The sequence below is a fragment of the Vollenhovia emeryi genome, unplaced genomic scaffold (genome assembly GCF_000949405.1).
Source record: "Vollenhovia emeryi isolate VEMERY1.0 unplaced genomic scaffold, V.emery_V1.0 DF939176.1, whole genome shotgun sequence".
Lineage (NCBI taxonomy): Eukaryota > Metazoa > Arthropoda > Insecta > Hymenoptera > Formicidae > Vollenhovia > Vollenhovia emeryi.
In genome coordinates this window covers 1202638-1220122 of record NW_011967190.1, presented here as the reverse complement: position 1 = coordinate 1220122, position 17485 = coordinate 1202638, and the positions used below count along the sequence as shown (strand labels likewise).

Sequence of the window (17485 nt, the reverse complement as noted above, 5' to 3'; positions counted from 1 at the left end):
TTGACCGACGCGGCGACGCGGACGCCGCTACGAAAGGCGCCGCGGCGCGCGCCGTATACAATAAATGGCCGCGCGCATTTTTCCGATAATCGCCGCACGGCCTTAATATCGCCCGAACCGGAGTTTTACAGACGACTGGAGGGGCTCGCCGAAAATAAAATCAAGTCGACGAAGTCGGCGAAATCAAAGTTCACATAAAAAAAAAAATCTCAACGGCGAAGCGAATCGGAATGGAATCGTTCACGAGCAGAAATCTCTTCCGCCTGCTCGTAAGTTCAATTTGCATCTCCGGGCAATTTGTAAATGCTTATCGACGTGAATTAATCGCCGATTTAAAACAAAGACTCGAATGAACAAGAGATTTTAATTGCCACGAGTTTTTCGCAAATATTTATAAGAGTAACTATATTACGCGTTGTCACAAAATTGCTAAGTATAATAAAATTAATAAACAATAATTAAGCCTTCAATCGACCATAACTGGCAACGTGTTTTTTAACACGGAAAATTTATTGCGACAAATATTACCTTAGCCAGGGTTTGAACCTGGACCTCCCTTACTCTCTAGGCGGGCGTCTCACAAATTCGACCACTAAGGCATGCACTGACAGAAGAAAATAGTTGCAGGTACCACAATCTCACTATAATTTATAGTCATTTTAGGAGTCAACCACATTTTTATAATCCTTCCAACTACGTAAGTTATGGTTGACCTAACAATGTATTATAGTTCTTATGGACACAATATTGGTCCATGCAACTTACGATATGGTTGTCATAAATCAAAACGAGCTTTTAATTTGGTAAGGTGTACTATAAATATTGCAATAACCACAAGTAAAATTTCGAATAACTATATGTAATAGTAATAATTGTATTTATATTGGAAGTAATTGTAACTTATAACAATATTATCCGTATTTATAACACCCCATGCGGTTTTCTTCTTACGAGAAAGTCTTATGCCGCGCGTTCTTATAGTGAGGACATTTCGAACCACTTCACTTTTGATTACTATGTGATTAGTAAGGTGGATGATAGAAAAGTAGTTAAATTTACTATTATTGTGATTGTACAATATTTACTACATAAAAATAATCAACTAACTTACTATTTATTACCTGGATATTTTAACCAATTAAAAGTTTATATTTTATAGTAAATTTTTTAAATAATAGGCATCACTGTGTCTATATGGTTGCTATTACTAATATTATAGTAATAATTACTATAAAAATGATATTTCTGGCTGTATTTTACTATTATAGTTTCAAATATTACATACTTTTCCATCAGTGTGTGGTAATATTTATCGCAATAAGCAGTACTTGTGATGAAATCTTGACAAAATTAATAAATATTGCCTGAAAAATATATTCTTCGTACAAAGATGTCCACCTTGCGGCTAGACCTCCTTTATTTCCTATTTTCCTCCCGATCCGCTCGCGACATCCGCTTCCTAATAATTCCGCCGAGCAGCACACATATTTTCTCGGGTGATTCACTGCGGAGAGACGACGCCCGTAAATCGTCGCGTGTATTTCTGGTACGACTTTAATCGATCCACGTAATAATCAGTCGATTTATATTCCGGTGCGCTTTACGCCGTGCTCACAATCGGCAAACGGTTTATTGAAACGAATAAAAGAATCGAGGCGCGAGGTTTATAACTGCTGGAACACACGCGTGGATTACACGTAGCGCCGACAATAAACGACATGTGTATTTAGTTCGGCAATTATACAATCGACTCGCGACAGGTTATTACACAGAGCCGCTTGTTTGTTTGTTTTTTTTTTAATGAAAGTCGCCCTGGTCGAGCATTGGCGTCGATAAAGCGACGCTAAAGCCGCGGTTTACACGAATTATCATTTTTCTGCGTTAACGAATCCGCGCGTAGATTTCTTCGCGACCTAAAAATAAATTATTTTATTATCTATTCGCTCTGTCTTTCCAACGGGAATGCAGTGTTCCGCGTTCACTGAACTCGCCGCGTTTGTTTCAAAGTGGACGGTCATGAAATTCGACGGGCGATTCAGTGTAAAATTTTGCAACCACGTAAAAATATATTTCGATTTCGAGACTTAAAAACTCCAATTTATTTCACCTTGAGCACGAGAGTTTCTCCCTGCGTGATACTTTGTCGTCCTTTCTTCCTACTGAAAATATGACCCTTGGAACGTCCAAGGAGGCTTTTTTATTCGATATAAAAACCCCAGTTTTATGAGCTAACCCCATTGTGCGCCGCTTTTCGATTTTCTAAATATTCTTAACGCACCGCGCGTCGCGACGTCCCGTTCGCGCGGCAAATCCTCGCGATTTGTCGGCAGAAAAAAAAAGCGGCGAAATAAATTCGCCCGAAAGCCGGCTAGTTTCGTATCGCAAGACCGGTTCTTTTTTTTCCGACCTTTCGTCGACGACGCGAGAAAAGGACACGTATGCTGCGCGTATCGCCACGTGCATTACACGCGTGGACATTCACAGGGACAGTGCAGTCCCTCCCCCTCCTCTTTACAGACAAGGGAGAGGAGAGGAAAAAAAAAGGAGAGATTCGGGGAACACGAGGGAGGAAGGAAGAGCGACGACGCGACGGTCGGGCGCGCGGGAGTCGGAGGGACCGAGACAGGTTCGACGAAGAGAGCGAGAGAGCGCGTGGTTGCTCCGAAGCCCTATACCCGTCGGTCGAAAGAGAGCTCGGTGCTCAGTGCTACGATGGTCACCAAGCGGACAGGTCGCAGCCTCTCTCAGCCTCCTCCGCTGCGGTCCACACGCCGGTCCTCGTCCGCCTCTCGTCCGCACACGGTCGTTCGTCCGACTGTCAGGCGCGCGTCTCGCTTAATCGCGCCTAATTAAGACGAGCCCGCGTCTATCCGGAGCTCCGCGAGTGCAGTGCGCGCGACGCACTGTCATTGACCGTCTGCGGCCCGCGCGCCCGCCGTAAATCATCGGGGCTCTCACCCGGCCGCGGCGAAGATAGGAGAGAGATACTGTCGCGTAATTGTGTCACGGTTGGATGTACGGATTTATTTTCGTCCGCGGTAGAGACTCGCCGTCTCTTTTCGCCATCGTCGCCGTCGCCGTCGATGACTCGCCGGAGTCATCGTCGGAATCGTCGTCATCGCCTCGTCGACTCTCCTATCGCGGAGATACGATTATCGGCTATTCGCAGGCCTGACGCGCGCGAAAGCGGTCTCGAGATAGAGCGCTTTATCGAGGCGACCCTAAGAGCCCATCAGTGAGTGCGCTCCGATGAGATCAAAGGACCGATAAGCGAGGCTAGAAAGCGGATGAATGGGAAGGAATATCGCGCGCGCCGACGGAAGAGACGCGTGCCGCTGTAAAAAGATCGGAGCGCGTGTGCTCCTCTTCGTAGACGCCGGCGAGGAAGGTTCGCACGTGCTTCAGCCTCCCACCTTTCCGTGCGAAGCACGTGCTCGCCGCCAGGAGACTTCTTTCCGCACGACGTAAGATTCAAGACGCGGGACTGTCGTTACTGTTGCGGTTTACAGTGTTACCCGCGCGTTCATTGGAAATATGGACGCCAAGGCACTGACGAGAGATAAGATCCTCCAGGTATTTCCGATCAAAGTTTCCAGTTTTTCTTTTAATCAAAATTAATTCGCCACATCCTTGGAATTAGATCACGAACCAAAATATTCTCTCTAAAGTCCTTGGAGTGAAAATACTGCATGCCACGGAGCGAATGCTTCAAAATCATATACACCAATGCCCAGTAATGCCCAGTGGGCATTACTTTATCTTATTATCTTATTTTATCTTACTTTATCTTACTTTATTTTCATAATGCCCCAAAAAGGTCTAGTGCCCAAATTAATGCCCAAAAAATGCCAAGGACGCCATAAATCTGGACATCACAATGCTCTCAACGGTTTACCCCTCGATATTTTCACTCAAAAAACTTTTAGAGAGTTCGTGCGCAAGAAACTAAAGGACTCCTTTACGGCCCTTCCGTGTCCGACAGTAAATGTGAACAGCTTCGCCAAACTGCCTTGGTTAGCTGCTAGGTCAGCCGTGTAAATTCTGGGCCGTACGTAATTTAACGCAATTGCACTTACGTCACGTATTTATTTACACGATTTCCGCGAATATCCAGGTTTTGCCGTTTGTTTCGATGGTCCGCTCCATTAAAGGGAGACGATCGTAATCCGCGTTCCGCTTCCGCTTTGGCATTACGAAAGTGTGTGCGCTACGCTTATGAATAAAACGACCCGTTACTCTGGACATTTCGCACAAACGGATAACGTGATTCCCGGACTAAGGGATTTTTCACTTAAAATATTCGGCTCGACTGCGACTCATTGAAAGGCTGATAAAAACTTGAGCCACGGTCAGGAATCACGAGATGAGAATGCGATACGATATTCTGTCAGCTGTTCGGGTTAAACCGGTGATAATGCCCCGAGAGTTCAGTTATCTGTCAGAAGCAGTGAAAGTAGTCGCGGAGTTCGTTAAAGTCGAAGCTCCATTTTTCGGTCACATTACTCGCGACTTCTGTCGTATTTTCACAGATTGATATTCAAGTGGAGAGGTCATCGAACCTCACCGGCCGAATCTTCCGGCCACTTGCGTCAACACTGATCGATTTCATTCGAAGGCAGACGGTGTGCTTTTCACGATGCACACTATTCGTGCTGGTTCACGCGCAGACATACAAGTTTCGAACCGAGAGAGCCTCGAAAAGTAATTATGTAACGCGTTCATTACGAACAGAAGTCGTAACGCGTACATTCACTGAAAATAACATACCTGAAGTGGGAAAGGTCGCGCTTTCAACTTAAAAAAAAAGTACTTGGTACCGGAACAAATTGGTACGTTACTTCTACGAGCGAAACGTATCGCCGCGGTCAATTACGTCGTGTAATTAATACGGCCTGCGCTATATCCGCCTCGCTCATCGTTTCATCTCCGGAAGCTGCGGAGTTCCCGCGGCGATGAATGTCGAGGCTCGGAATCTTCTTGCTTTATCGCTGACTTAAGCACAGATCGATTCGCGATGAGAAATTATGCGCGATAAGGCACGTCCGCGTCCGTGAGCATATCGCGAAACTCGTGTGCGTTGTACGTGCGCGCGTATGTGTGTACGCACGCGCTGCATATGCACGTGACATTCTTGTCGTGTAACCCGCAGAGTTGACATGCGCCGAGTTACCCTGAAGGATCTTTATCCATTTCGGTGGATTGCCTTGTCGGAAGTATCGCTCGACGAGTACTTCCTATTATGATAAAAGACACGAGCGTCGGCCCGAGTCCGTACGACTTACAACTTTTTATCCGTTGCCTTTCATCCGCGCAGAACTCGGATATTTAGAGCAAACCAATATTTACTACTACTCGTTGATAAGCGGAAATCCGACCATGGTAATAGATCCGATATCGCGCTATTATTAATGCCTCGGGCTACAGTTAGGAATGCCTCGCTATCGCGTGGATATAATTTGCGTTATCTCATCTCTTTATAGTTGAATAATATTTCTCAGATAGCTCTTCGTATCGGTCTAAAAATTGCGCAAGCTTATTGCCTGCCATGGAGCTCAATTTAATTATCTAAATATACTCCCGGCCGCGTTGTAAAATTTTATTTTTGCCATGCACGTGTATCTTTAGACGCGTAATTTGTTTCCTCGGCTAAATTCTCATATTACGTAAAATGAGCGATTTGAACGAAAACACACACACGGCATTGTCGCTTAATATTCTAGAATGGGTCCCCCTCCCGAAAACTCTCCACTTAGGACCTAATAACAGAGTGATGTTTGCAAACTGGTTGTAGGAAGAATAGGATGCTGTTCGGCATAATTCGTCCCCTCCCGTGAAAAGTGGAGCACGTGCCTTCGTGCATTTTTTTGACGAAAGTCGAACAAAGCAACAAAATTCTGCATAGTCACTCGGAGTTCAGTCGAGTCGTCTCCTCCTCCCTTCTTAGCTCTCGTCAATAATTCGGCATTTGGTTTCTTTTGCGAATTCACCGAAACTTTTCGATTCGTTAAAAATGCGACGAGAAGTTACTCGAGTATTATTAACGCGGTTGCAAGTGTTTGAGTGTCATCGTGTGACAGGAGAACAGGAGGGGAACGAGAGTCGAAAGAGCGGTTTTATTAATTGATACGATCTTTCTCTCCGAGGCGCGCGACCACCACGAAGGCTGTCAGCTGCGAGCGACGCGACGCGATAGACGCGCGCGTAATGGGAGAGAGGAAAAAACTGTGCGCATCGCGCAGCGCGATCGCGGCGCAATTTGCCAATTTTATGCACACTTCGCGAATAATGATCGAAAGTAGAACACGTGACCGCGGCGCGGCATTGTTCGCGGTGTGACAATGGAATCGAATGTTTTGTTGGGGATAATAGAGCGCGTGGCCTACACGCTAATGAAAGGGTTGCACCTTTGAATACATCGAATGCATATATACCGGCGTATCTAGGGCTCAGCGGTGCTCAGATCCCGTATCCCGAGCGGGCACGAAAGGATCCTGCGGCGGAGTCCACGATCGATATGCGTTCGACGTTTCCCCCCCCCCCCCTCCGGCCCTCTCGAGCTTTGGACCATTTTATTTTGTATCGCGCGCCCGGTTTTCATTTCGCCGTGTAACAGCGTTAACGATTTTATTTCACGACACGCGGCGAACGTTGCATGAAAAGTTTCAAATTTGCCATCACACTTAGGTCGCTCGAAATTTTCTTCTTTTATTATTGTACCCATAAGGTGACTCGATGCATCGAAAAAGTCGTCTCTATTATGCATATCGAGCCCCGCGTATGCAAAGCGTAGCGACGCATGAAGGATTATATCTTTACTATGCATATAAACGTTTGATTACCCCCGGCGACGCATACAGGTCCGCGGTTCCTGTTTTACAATAAGAAACACTCAAGGTTGCCCGCGGACTGTGTATCAGGGCCACGTAATGCATATCAATGTCGAATGAGCACCGCCGCTCCCGGCCGGGCGCACGCGGCACGTCTATTATAACACCCTCCGAGCGCGCCGAGGCCAATGTCAGAGTTCGAATGTGTTCTTTAAAATGCCCGTAGAACAATGGTGGCCGGGGTGTCCGGGGTCCTGCGGCGCAGAAGTGCCACTGCACATTTGCAAGTCCCGATTGTGCGCACGCCATATACACACGAGTGCAACGCCGCGCGATAGTCCGGCGCGCACAATGCCGAGTAGAAGAAACCAAAAGTGCGATTACCATTGAAGAACGCGGACCGAGGGTCTTTCCCGCGACAGTTATCTCGCACCGCCGCTATTACTCATTGTCGCCGCCGCGGTGTAGGTCGAAGATACTGGAACGAACGGCAGAGGCCTAGTTAAATCGTTCCTGACCGGGTTATATCTTGAAAGGGAAACCGTCTTATCTCCCGACGTTAGATATCGCGATAGTAGGCGCGATAAACGGTGAATTTCTAATACCTTGTATCTTTTTCATGAATATTATAAATGTTGATGACGATAGAAATGCACGAGAAAGTTGTTTTTCCGAGGATACGAAAAAGACATGTCACGTCTCGTCTCGCGCATCTATTAAACGTTTTGTTTAGATTTCGCGCACAGATGATGTTTTGTCGTCCGAGCCATATTTATTCACGTTGTTGCACAGCCTACGTGCTATATTTAGAATATCCCGCCTACGGAATTACTGAATGACTTCGGTCGTAAAGGTGAGTAAAGGTTCGCGTTACAGGAGCGCATTTCACTTTATCTTCGGCTTGATGCAACGAATCAAACGTATAAAACGAATGACAACTAGCTTTCAGTGTGAGGAAATTAAAAAAAAAGAGCCTCGCTGAGATCTGAAAGGCAAAATACGAGGAGTAAACCGCTGACCAAAATCATGTACATACTAATACCTAGAGAGCATTACTTTATCTTAATTTATCTTCTAATGCCCAAACTAATGCCCTCAGCGGTTTATCCCTCGGCAAAATACAATCTAAACGCAAAAGGATCGGTGCGTCATCAAATTCGAAGCTCGTTAGTTCAATTAAAATATTTCTAACGATTACAATATTCTTTAATACTTAAAGAAACACAAACCCATTGAAATCGTAAAAGCCAATCGTGTCTCATGTAAAAGCAGTGTTTACGTATAAGATTTCCGTACTCTTAAAACTGGCCTGAAGAAACGGTTGCGAGAGAGAAGTGGGTGTGACCTGCAAATATTTGCTCGACAAGGGAAAAAGGGTGAATATCCACATGGCAACGCAATGCATTTCCCAACAAATGTAAGACAAGTTGCCGGATATCGGGTTACTTGTCCAGCGATTTTTTTTTCGTCTTTTCAGGACGCTTTTAGCACGTCTCACTCCTGAGATCTAATACTATTTTTTTATCCGTAAATATTATAGATAATAAATAAATAGGACGCGAGCGCGTTTCGTGTGCAAAGGCTAAAATATGCGTTTTCGGGAAATAATGGACGATGAGATTAAACTAATTGGGTTTCACGTTGCCCGTGTCTGTTAATATTGTATCGTCGAAAACAGCGCGAGCGTCATTTACACGACTCTCGTGTGTGTCCCAGTTATGCTATAGATATACGGTGCTATCGTTAACGTCGCTATCAATCTTTTGTGATACCGCATTATGCATTTCTCTCTCACGGCGCCGTAATACTTTTAAATATTTAGCTATTTCCGTCAATATTTATATTTAACTGCATTCACGTGTTATTTTATCGGACACGAGAGAGCGCATTTTCACGAAACAGGACCCCTTGGTAGCCAACGCAAATAGACGTTCTCTTTTCTAGCCCGGGACTAGTTTCGAATTAACGTCCGCGGCACTCGAGACGCTGCTTGATAACTCGATTCAATGCTGAGAGCAGTTGTTTCGTATCCATAGTTAGTCAGCGTGAAGCCTAACTTTATTTTTAAACGCTCAACACGCAGACGTCACGACCAAACTGGAAGCTTCGGACATGGTTGAAATTCCAAGTCATTCGCTTCTATTACAGTCCGCTCTCTATGTTTAAATCGACGCTCCGCTATCGCGATTATCTTAGGTTGGAGCACAGTATCCTCCGTTAATCGGAAAACACTTCATATTGCGTCGCTTGAGACTTGAAGCATCGCAATGTTTTATTGCATGCTTGCATTGCGAAGATATATGTAAATCAAAATGAGAAAAGACATGTATTTAAGGTATTTAAGGCAAGTAAATTTTGACGTCTACTTTCGCGTACGTTGCTCGAGTTCTCGACTCAGCTGGGAACGTTTCTGCTTCACGTGAGAACAACGTAATTGGAACACGGACAGCTCACTTCCGAGTATCGTCCGTCCTTTTGAACATGTAAAGTCGCGAGATGTCGAAATAGGACACCGATCTGAGAGACGAGGGGTCGACAGGTCGCTCCCCTCTGCTCGTGTGCGGTTCGTAGGGCGGTTACCGTAGAAATGCAGCGGGAAAGGAAGGCGATGTGTCTCGCCAGAAGAGAAATTACATCGCGTTACATCGTATCACGTGCACGGTAAGCGATACTTGAAAGTGCCAACGGGATGCGAAACGAACGTGAGATACCACTAAACGCGATATAATTGGTTTTAGAGGAGGGGGTGGGGGAGGGGGCGAGGGTTTACATTTTATCACTGCGAGATATTATAATGAATTGCGCAATGCGACACTTGAACGAGAAGCGGAAAAAGATGCGGACATCGAGTTCTAAAATCGAATATCGCTGCGTAGGAAGTCGATGAGGTAGTGTCGCGACGCGGAGCGACCTTTCGCAAGCGTGCTATCGTGCAAAATCGGAACAGGACCCCCGATGAAATACGGGCCGTGCATCCTTCGCACCGACTCGGCTCCGATATCCGTTCGATACTCGTTGATTCGGTCGCGCACCGATGAAATAGCGTTCGCACCGTTGCGTCTGGCGCGTATAAGTCTCCAAACGTGCGATTAGTTATCAGCGGCGGCCACTGTAGGCACGAGAGAGAGAGAGCCGGATCGAGCCGGATTTATTCATGGATCACACCACGCGCCACATGGACGGATAATTCTCTCTCGTGTGTCTGGTGTCCACCTCCTTCTCTCGACCAACCCGCGCGGCGTCGGTTCTTCCACGTGCTTTCTTTCGCCGTGAAACCAGTCGCGCAAGCAGGCCAACATGCTACGGGGTTGTGAGATAAATATTGCCGACGTACGAACGCCGCCCGCCGTGAGCGAGATGCGAGGACGTACAGAGGAGGCTCAATTGTGCGCATCAATGGATCGCGAGTTACGGCTGTCTAGAAGCGAGTATACTATACTAGATACAACACGCGCGGCACGTGGCATCGTAGATTTATTCTTAGCATAGGCACCAAACGTGCCACCTGAGATTCCTCTCCGTACAACGAAATACGGACGACTGTTTCGATGCTACTACCCGAGAAATTTGTTATAAAAGATCTCGAGTAATACGGAATAAGAGAAGAAAATATATTTATAATTATTTTGATATCTTTCTCAACATTTTCTCACGCAAATTGTTAATCTCTTTAACTTCTGTGGCCCTAAATTCTGTCATATTCTTTCATCTGATTCCGTATGGAGTTATGTATTATGCCAGTGTCATCTAAATTGGGAAGTTTATTGTTTTGATAGCAGCATCTTGAAACTGTTTCGAAATAACGTTCGTGCTGTGTCAACCTCGACCCCTTAATGATTCTTATGGCTGAATGACGACAAGAAATACAAGAACGGGGGGGAGTCTCGTGGTGGGAACGTAAAAAAAATGGTTGCAGTTACCACAATCACACTATAATTTATAGCCATTTTAGGAGCCAACCACGTTTTTATAATTCTTCCAACTACACTGAAAAAAATTTCTGGTTGAATATGGACGAATCAGATAATTCCTTTAGGATTTACCAGAATTCCTTTAGGATTTACCAGAATTTCTGTAGGATTACAGGAATTCTGGTAAATCCTAAAGGAATTCTGGTAAATCCTAAAGGAATTATCTGATTCGTCCATATTCAACCAGAAATTTTTTTCAGTGTACGTATAAGTTATGGTTGACCTAACAACGTATTATAGTTCTCATAGACACAATATTGGTCCATGCAACTTATGATATGGTTGTCATAAACCAAAACTAGCTTTTAATTTGGTAACGTGTACTATAAATATTGCAATAACAACCACAAGTAAAATTTCGAATAACTATATGTAATAATAACAATCGTATTTATATTGGAAGTAATATTCCCCGCTTTTTATATACATTGCGTTCACTATGTTCATTGGTTACATCACTTTGCACTCATAAAGAATAGTATAAGAAAGCATCTTTCAAAAAGACAAGATAAGTAATCTTATACGAATGTATAAATTTCTCCGTATTTATAACACCATATGTGGTTTTCTTATTACGAGAAAGTCTTATAACCGCGCGTCCCCTAGTGAGAACATTCCTAACCACTTCACTTTTGTTTACCATGTGATTGGTAAGGTGGATGATAGAAATGGAGTTAAATTTACTGTTTTGTGGTTGTGTTTACTATACAAAATGATTAGCTAATTTACTATTCATTACCTGGATAGTTTAACAGAATATTAGTTAAAAGCTTATATTCTATAGTAAATTTTGTAAATAGTTGGCATCACTGTGTCTATATGGTTGCTATTACTTATATTATAATAATAATTATTATAAAAATAATATTCCTGACTATAATTATTTTACTATGTAATTATAGTTTCAAATACTACATATTTTTCTATCAGTGGGGAAGAGCGAGACCGGGTTCACCCCGTAATTCTGGAGATCGTGACTTACATCGAGTTCTGGTCATTACCCGCGAAAAGTTGAGGCCCAAATGCATCGTGCATCCCGGGGATTACGGGGTAAATATGCCTTGAGCGTTCGAATCCGCCTTCGCGTCGATTCATAATTTCACGAGAATTTATTACCGGAGCGAAGAAGACGTAGACGCGTTCTCCGCTTTGACCTTTCTGCCTTTTATCCTCGACGTTTATTCACGTCTCGCCCAGGTCTAAATACTCGACGATTTTAATCGTCATCGGTACAAATTGGCGCAGGTTGCAACGAGAATGAAGATTAACTATCGAGCACAGGTCCACATTAGAAAAGTTTCGCGGCACAATTTTTCTTCTTCGATTGCAGTCGTGTTAAGCGACGATTTAATGCGGCACTAACGGGCTTATTTTTGGTAACTGGATCTGGATTAGCCCACCCTCCGCGACAAATAACGGTTCGGGATAAAACGCGGTAGTTTAGAAACGGAAAATCTGTATATGGCCCGCGGCGCGCAACGCAAATGATGCGCGTAACGCGCGTTTTATCGGCACGGCCGTTAAAACGCCAGCTGGGACCAAGTGCTCGCGCTCGAGCTCACTTCGTATAAGCTGCAAAAGAGCGGCGGACGCGCATAAGTTACTCCAAGTCGTCTTTTCGCGCGGCCCCCTCGACGTAATGTCGCGTGCGCGAGCTATCACCCGCGCGATAAATGGCCGTTTTGGAAAAAGAGAGCGGGCGGACGGCGATGAAATATGACGGACAAATTGGCCGGTTGCTTTAGACGGTCGCACTTGGATATACGGTATTCATAGCCACTTGACCTGAATGCACGCGCGAAAGACGCGGGAAGAGTGGCCTAATAGTACGTAAAGTACGGGATGTAAGTCGTATTTCACGGCTCTCCTCGCCGCGCGTTTCCGCCCTCGGGTAGTCGAATGCGAGGGGGAAATCGCTGACCAAAATGTTGTGTACACCAATGCCCACTAATGCTCAGTGGGCATTACTTTATTTTACTATCTTATTTTATCTTTATAATACCTCAGCAAGGCCTAATGCCCAAAAATGCTTAGTAATGCCCAGTAATGCCGCAAATCTGTACACCACAATGCCCTCAGCGGTTTCCCCTCTCGGTCGAATGTATCTGTCCCAGCTGACCCTTTCCTCACATCGCTCCTGCCCTCCTGCTTCCTTCCGCGTGTCTCTCGCTGCGGCTTTTCCCTCGGTCCGCGCGCGATGAAAACGAAAATCAACCCTGCGAATATCGCTGCCCGGATCAACGTCTCGCAACCGGAGTGCTTGTACATCGCTGGCTTTTCCTTCTCAACCGAATCGACCGAGCTGAATCGCTTTCAGCTGTGAACGCGAATACGGCGAAAAAAAAGAACTCCCTCTGACACGTCGTGCCGTGCTGGCGCGATGAAAGAGATAAAGGCGAGGGAACGATAAAAGAGCGCGGCGGGAGATCCGCGAGCGCCTCCTCTCGGCGCTTTTAATTGTCCGCGGGTCTGCGCTACGAATTTTTCGGATCGAGAACAATATTTCTAAAATGGCCTTTTAATAAACTTAACAACGAACTTGGAGAGACGAGCGTATCGACTTTGCATTTAATTTGCACAGATAATCCTGAGATGTACGGCGGACTAATTAATTTCGAGGAAGAATATTAAAAGACGGGCGATGGAAAAAGTTCGCTGGCAGCTTTTAACCGAATGTTCTCAAACTGATTGCCGCAGAGATATCGAGCCGTCTTTTCGTCCCGACAGAAAGGGAAACATTACGGTTTTACGGAAATAGCGATGGAATAACGTTGCGCGAAACTCCACGCTCGCGAGTTGAAATTAAACTTTCTAATGAATGAACCGTAGTCTTGGGCTGAGTAATGTAACGCGCCGCAGCAGTTGCGTGTATATGCATGTATAATTAATGGCTACGAGTTTAAAGACAACTTTGCGCGATTAAGCAACGCGAATTGCGAGCGCTACAGCGCGCCTGAAGAACGGCGGTATATCCCGGCCGAATTTGCGGGACTCTCGTTAAGTTGCAAAAGTGCAGCTTTGAATTCGAATGCGCCACGGATAAAATGCTCTCGAATGCGGAAGGTGTTCCTGAGAGGCGCGCATCTCTCTGGAGCTTTCTTTCGCGCCCGGCCCAGCTGCGGCGAATGAAAGGGTCTCTCTCGCTTAGCGAAATTCCAGCAATTAAGTGTATCACGCGCATTTCGTCTCGGCGGACGCGGACGCCTTGCGCCACAACGAGTTTTACATGAAGAGCCGGCGACCCGCGCGGGGGTGGATATCCCCGGTGTTCATTTCGCCTCCTTGTGTTTTCGTACAAGGCAGAAGCGCTTACGTTAATGAAATCCGTTTGTGGACGGTTCCCTCCTCCCCGTAAAGGCTGGTAAGGAACGCCGAGGCAGAAAGCGTTGAAATTAAAAGCTGCTACCGCTCGAATCTTGACGTTTGCCGCGCCATCGGGCGTATTCATTAAAATATATATCCGCCTTTAATTAAGACCGATGAAACATTTTCTTTTAATTTTTCACCTAGGAGTCTTTTGCAAGATTGCCAGATTATTCCATTAAAAGATCAAGAATTCTGTTTACGGTGCAACGATTAATTTCGCGATAAAAGATGGTAATAATAATTTATTTAGAACTTATTCTCCCTCCCTCTCTCTTTCTCTCTTCGCAAAAGGGATACGTGAGTGGAACGAGAAATGCCGACACAGCGGCGCATAGCGCGCCGCTGCACAATTCCGTTATAATTTGCCGTAATTGTCGCACGTGAATTAGTGCAGTTACGAGCGGTGCCATCCGCGACTTGAGCGTCGCGGGTGTCTTGGTAAGAAATGTCGGGTCGATACCGTATACGAGAGCGCAAAACCTTTTATCTCACACTGATACGCGCGACACGTAATACGTTCACATAAACGTCGCGTGCAGATTAATCACGTCTCTGTTTGATGTTTGCACTGAAAGTGATACGCCCCGGCGCGGGTGAGTAGACGGCGCTCGCTCGCTCGCTACCGCGCCGACTCGTCGCGCGTACAATCACGGGGATGCCGGGCTCTTATCTTTTGTTAAAAATCGCCTTCGTACATAGAGTTTAATCTGGAATTATTAAATTGCCAAGGCGAGAATTAATTACGTCAAGTTGATGGGCGCAGACTTTGGCGCAAGAAGAGAGAGTATCGCGGGATTAAAAAGATCCCCTTCTTAGCTCCCGCGGCATATATACGTTTATATACCGTTGTACACCGCAGTGTGCACTTAAGCCCGTATATCGCGTTATTATTCCGCCGCTCGTTCCCGGCGCGGTGCAGTGATAAAATTCTAATAGCGCGGTTATACGCGGCTCGATTCTGTGTGCATTTCCTCTCGTAGAGGGTCGCCCTCTCCCATTTATTTCTCGTCGGCCGGGGCACACGGAGCTTCCCGGCTTATCACAAAAATCAGTAATTAAGTTACGTTTCCCCCCCTCGAAGAGAACGAACGCGCGATGGAACGATTTCGAAACGGCAGCGGCCAACCCCCCCCTTTTTAGCTCGCGGCGGTTCTTCGTGGCGAGGGCGGGGGCATCTCTTATTAAATCTCGGCACGAAATTATTATTAAGCGCCGTGCACTATCCATAGGATCCGCCGCACGAGCCTTCCCGGCGCACGTTGCTATAAACGTTTCTAGGCTCTATGTGCCGCGGGAGCGCGACGGGTTTTCCGCGAATCTCGCGCGCGGGATTTATTAATTTCCGGATTACTCCGTCCGCGATTTCCGTCTCCACGCCGTACAAACGCGATTCCAATTAATCAATGACGAGCACAGTTTCCACCGTAGAGGTGGAAATGCGAGCGGCGTTGGATTACAAATTCAGAAACGCGTGCGCGACGGCGAGCGCCGCGTTTTCGCGCTTTTATCGCGCTCGCCGTTCAATTAGCCGCGCGACGATGGCGATGCAAAAAGGCCCCGTTTTACTCTCGTTATCTTTGGTCCTGCATTTACAAAGAAAAAGAGCGGTCAAAGCGAAATTTATAGTACGAGGCGTTTTAACGACGTTTTTACGCCGCTCCGCTTTGGAAAGATAAATTGCGGAGCCGACGCTCGCGAACTCGCGCCCAGTTTTTATCGATATTCCGATATTCCATGGAATATTGCATTACCATTCCGAAACGTAACAACGAAAATGTTATATAAACTGTATAATATAACTGTCATTATTGCCGCGTGAAATTATTATTCGTACAGAGAAATCTCGCGTGTCGCTGCGATAATCATTCTCGCGGGCGTATTTTCCATATACGAAAGAAAGCCCGCCGTACCTCCCATTCTCATCCCCCGTTCCCTCCGTGCGATACGTTTTTCACGGCGTTGCGAACGGGGCGGAAGTTAGTGCTACACACCGCGCGGTTCGCCAACTATCTGCAAACTCTATTCCGACGTGATCGTCCTCGTGGAATTCCCTAGCGTATCTCGAGATATTGATTTTGCGACGCGATTTGCCGGGGGATGCCCACAGCGCGCCGGGCACACTCGGGGAAATAAATCCGCGAGTGGAATCTAGGTGGAGGAAGGAAACGTGAGAAATCGCATTTGCTAGGTTCTAGGAGACTTATCTGCCATCTTGTCGATTATTGAAAATCGGCTAACTCATTCGTCACGCCGGCGATGCCCGCCCACGTGCGGGCGGGAGATTGCAACGTGGAAAAGGCAGAGGGGAACAAAGTGAAATAGACTGATCGGATATTCGATCGGCGAGGGTAAAAAGGAACCGCGAACTACGCGGGGGAGGGGGGGGGGGAGAGAAATCGGGTAGCTCGCATGAATAATCAGGAGACTCTCGCATTAAGTGGGAAACATTCGGCGTCGTTCGCCGTCGCCTTATGCTTCCTTATTGATTTTCGCTGATGTACTACGCTATTAGCTCGCATCGTCGCTTGATGCCAACTAAAACGATTATATGCTCGTCAGAGGATATTTGAAACATGCTCGCAGTTTATGAAGACATCAACGGTATCGGGAAAAAATTTCCTGGTTTGTACAGAGTGTAATTTTCTTTCTCAAGTAAGGGCAGGTCTGAGAAGCTTAAAGCTTGCCGAGTCTCAATCGGCATTAGGGCGCATTACATTTGTCGTACGACAAATTTTGTCAAGCGTATCCAGATTGGCTGCAAAATAGAAAATCTCTAGAGACTCGAGGACTTTTCCATTCTGCAGCCAATCGAAATAATTTGATTGAACCATTTTGTTGACTGAACATGTAATTTGGTTGTATAAAACGAAAAATATGTTGCTGAAAAGAAGTTAAATGTTACAACTAACTATTTTGTTTCCATGAGTCGTTTATTTGAGCAAAATTTTATGGTTCAGATAACAAATTCGTCCATCTCATTACGTCCTAAATAATTGTGTTTGTTGCGTCAACTAAATCGTTTAGTTGAATATTATAAAAGGATTCTGTGCATGCACTTTATACAATTATACACAATTATGTGTAACTATAGAACACAGTCAGAACACTAACGTCGAATCGACGTCAAAGGGGTCAAAACTGCGTCCCAACCGTTAATTTTCGAAAACAATTAAAAGTTTTGGAATTTTATTTTTTATACTAAATTCTGCATTAAAATTTACTTGTGTTAAGTGTTATATTAAATACGTGAACTTGTCTGTTCTCTCCACCAAGATGGTAAAAGTATACAGAACGTTAAACGTATGTTGACTCAACCAAATT

The 17485-nt window shown here is 45.6% G+C and overlaps 2 protein-coding genes across 4 annotated transcripts in view; one reads left to right on the top strand and one right to left on the bottom strand.

The window, feature by feature from the left end:
• Window positions 1-17485, bottom strand: part of LOC105563402 (mediator of RNA polymerase II transcription subunit 20) — a 96255-nt gene that overhangs the window by 61586 nt on the left and 17184 nt on the right. The window lies entirely within an intron of this gene.
• Window positions 1-17485, top strand: part of LOC105563400 (facilitated trehalose transporter Tret1-like) — a 61880-nt gene that overhangs the window by 35449 nt on the left and 8946 nt on the right. The window contains exon 1 of one of the 3 annotated variants that reach the window (XM_012014978.1): window positions 1804-3573. The exons of 1 other annotated variant lie outside the window; for it this stretch is intronic. In XM_012014978.1, the coding sequence (XP_011870368.1) occupies window positions 3535-3573 (39 nt within the window). In that variant the 5' untranslated portion in view covers window positions 1804-3534. Of the gene's footprint in view, window positions 1-1803; window positions 3574-17485 lie in introns of those variants that run through there. One more of the 3 variants, XM_012014976.1, reaches the window with a different exon arrangement.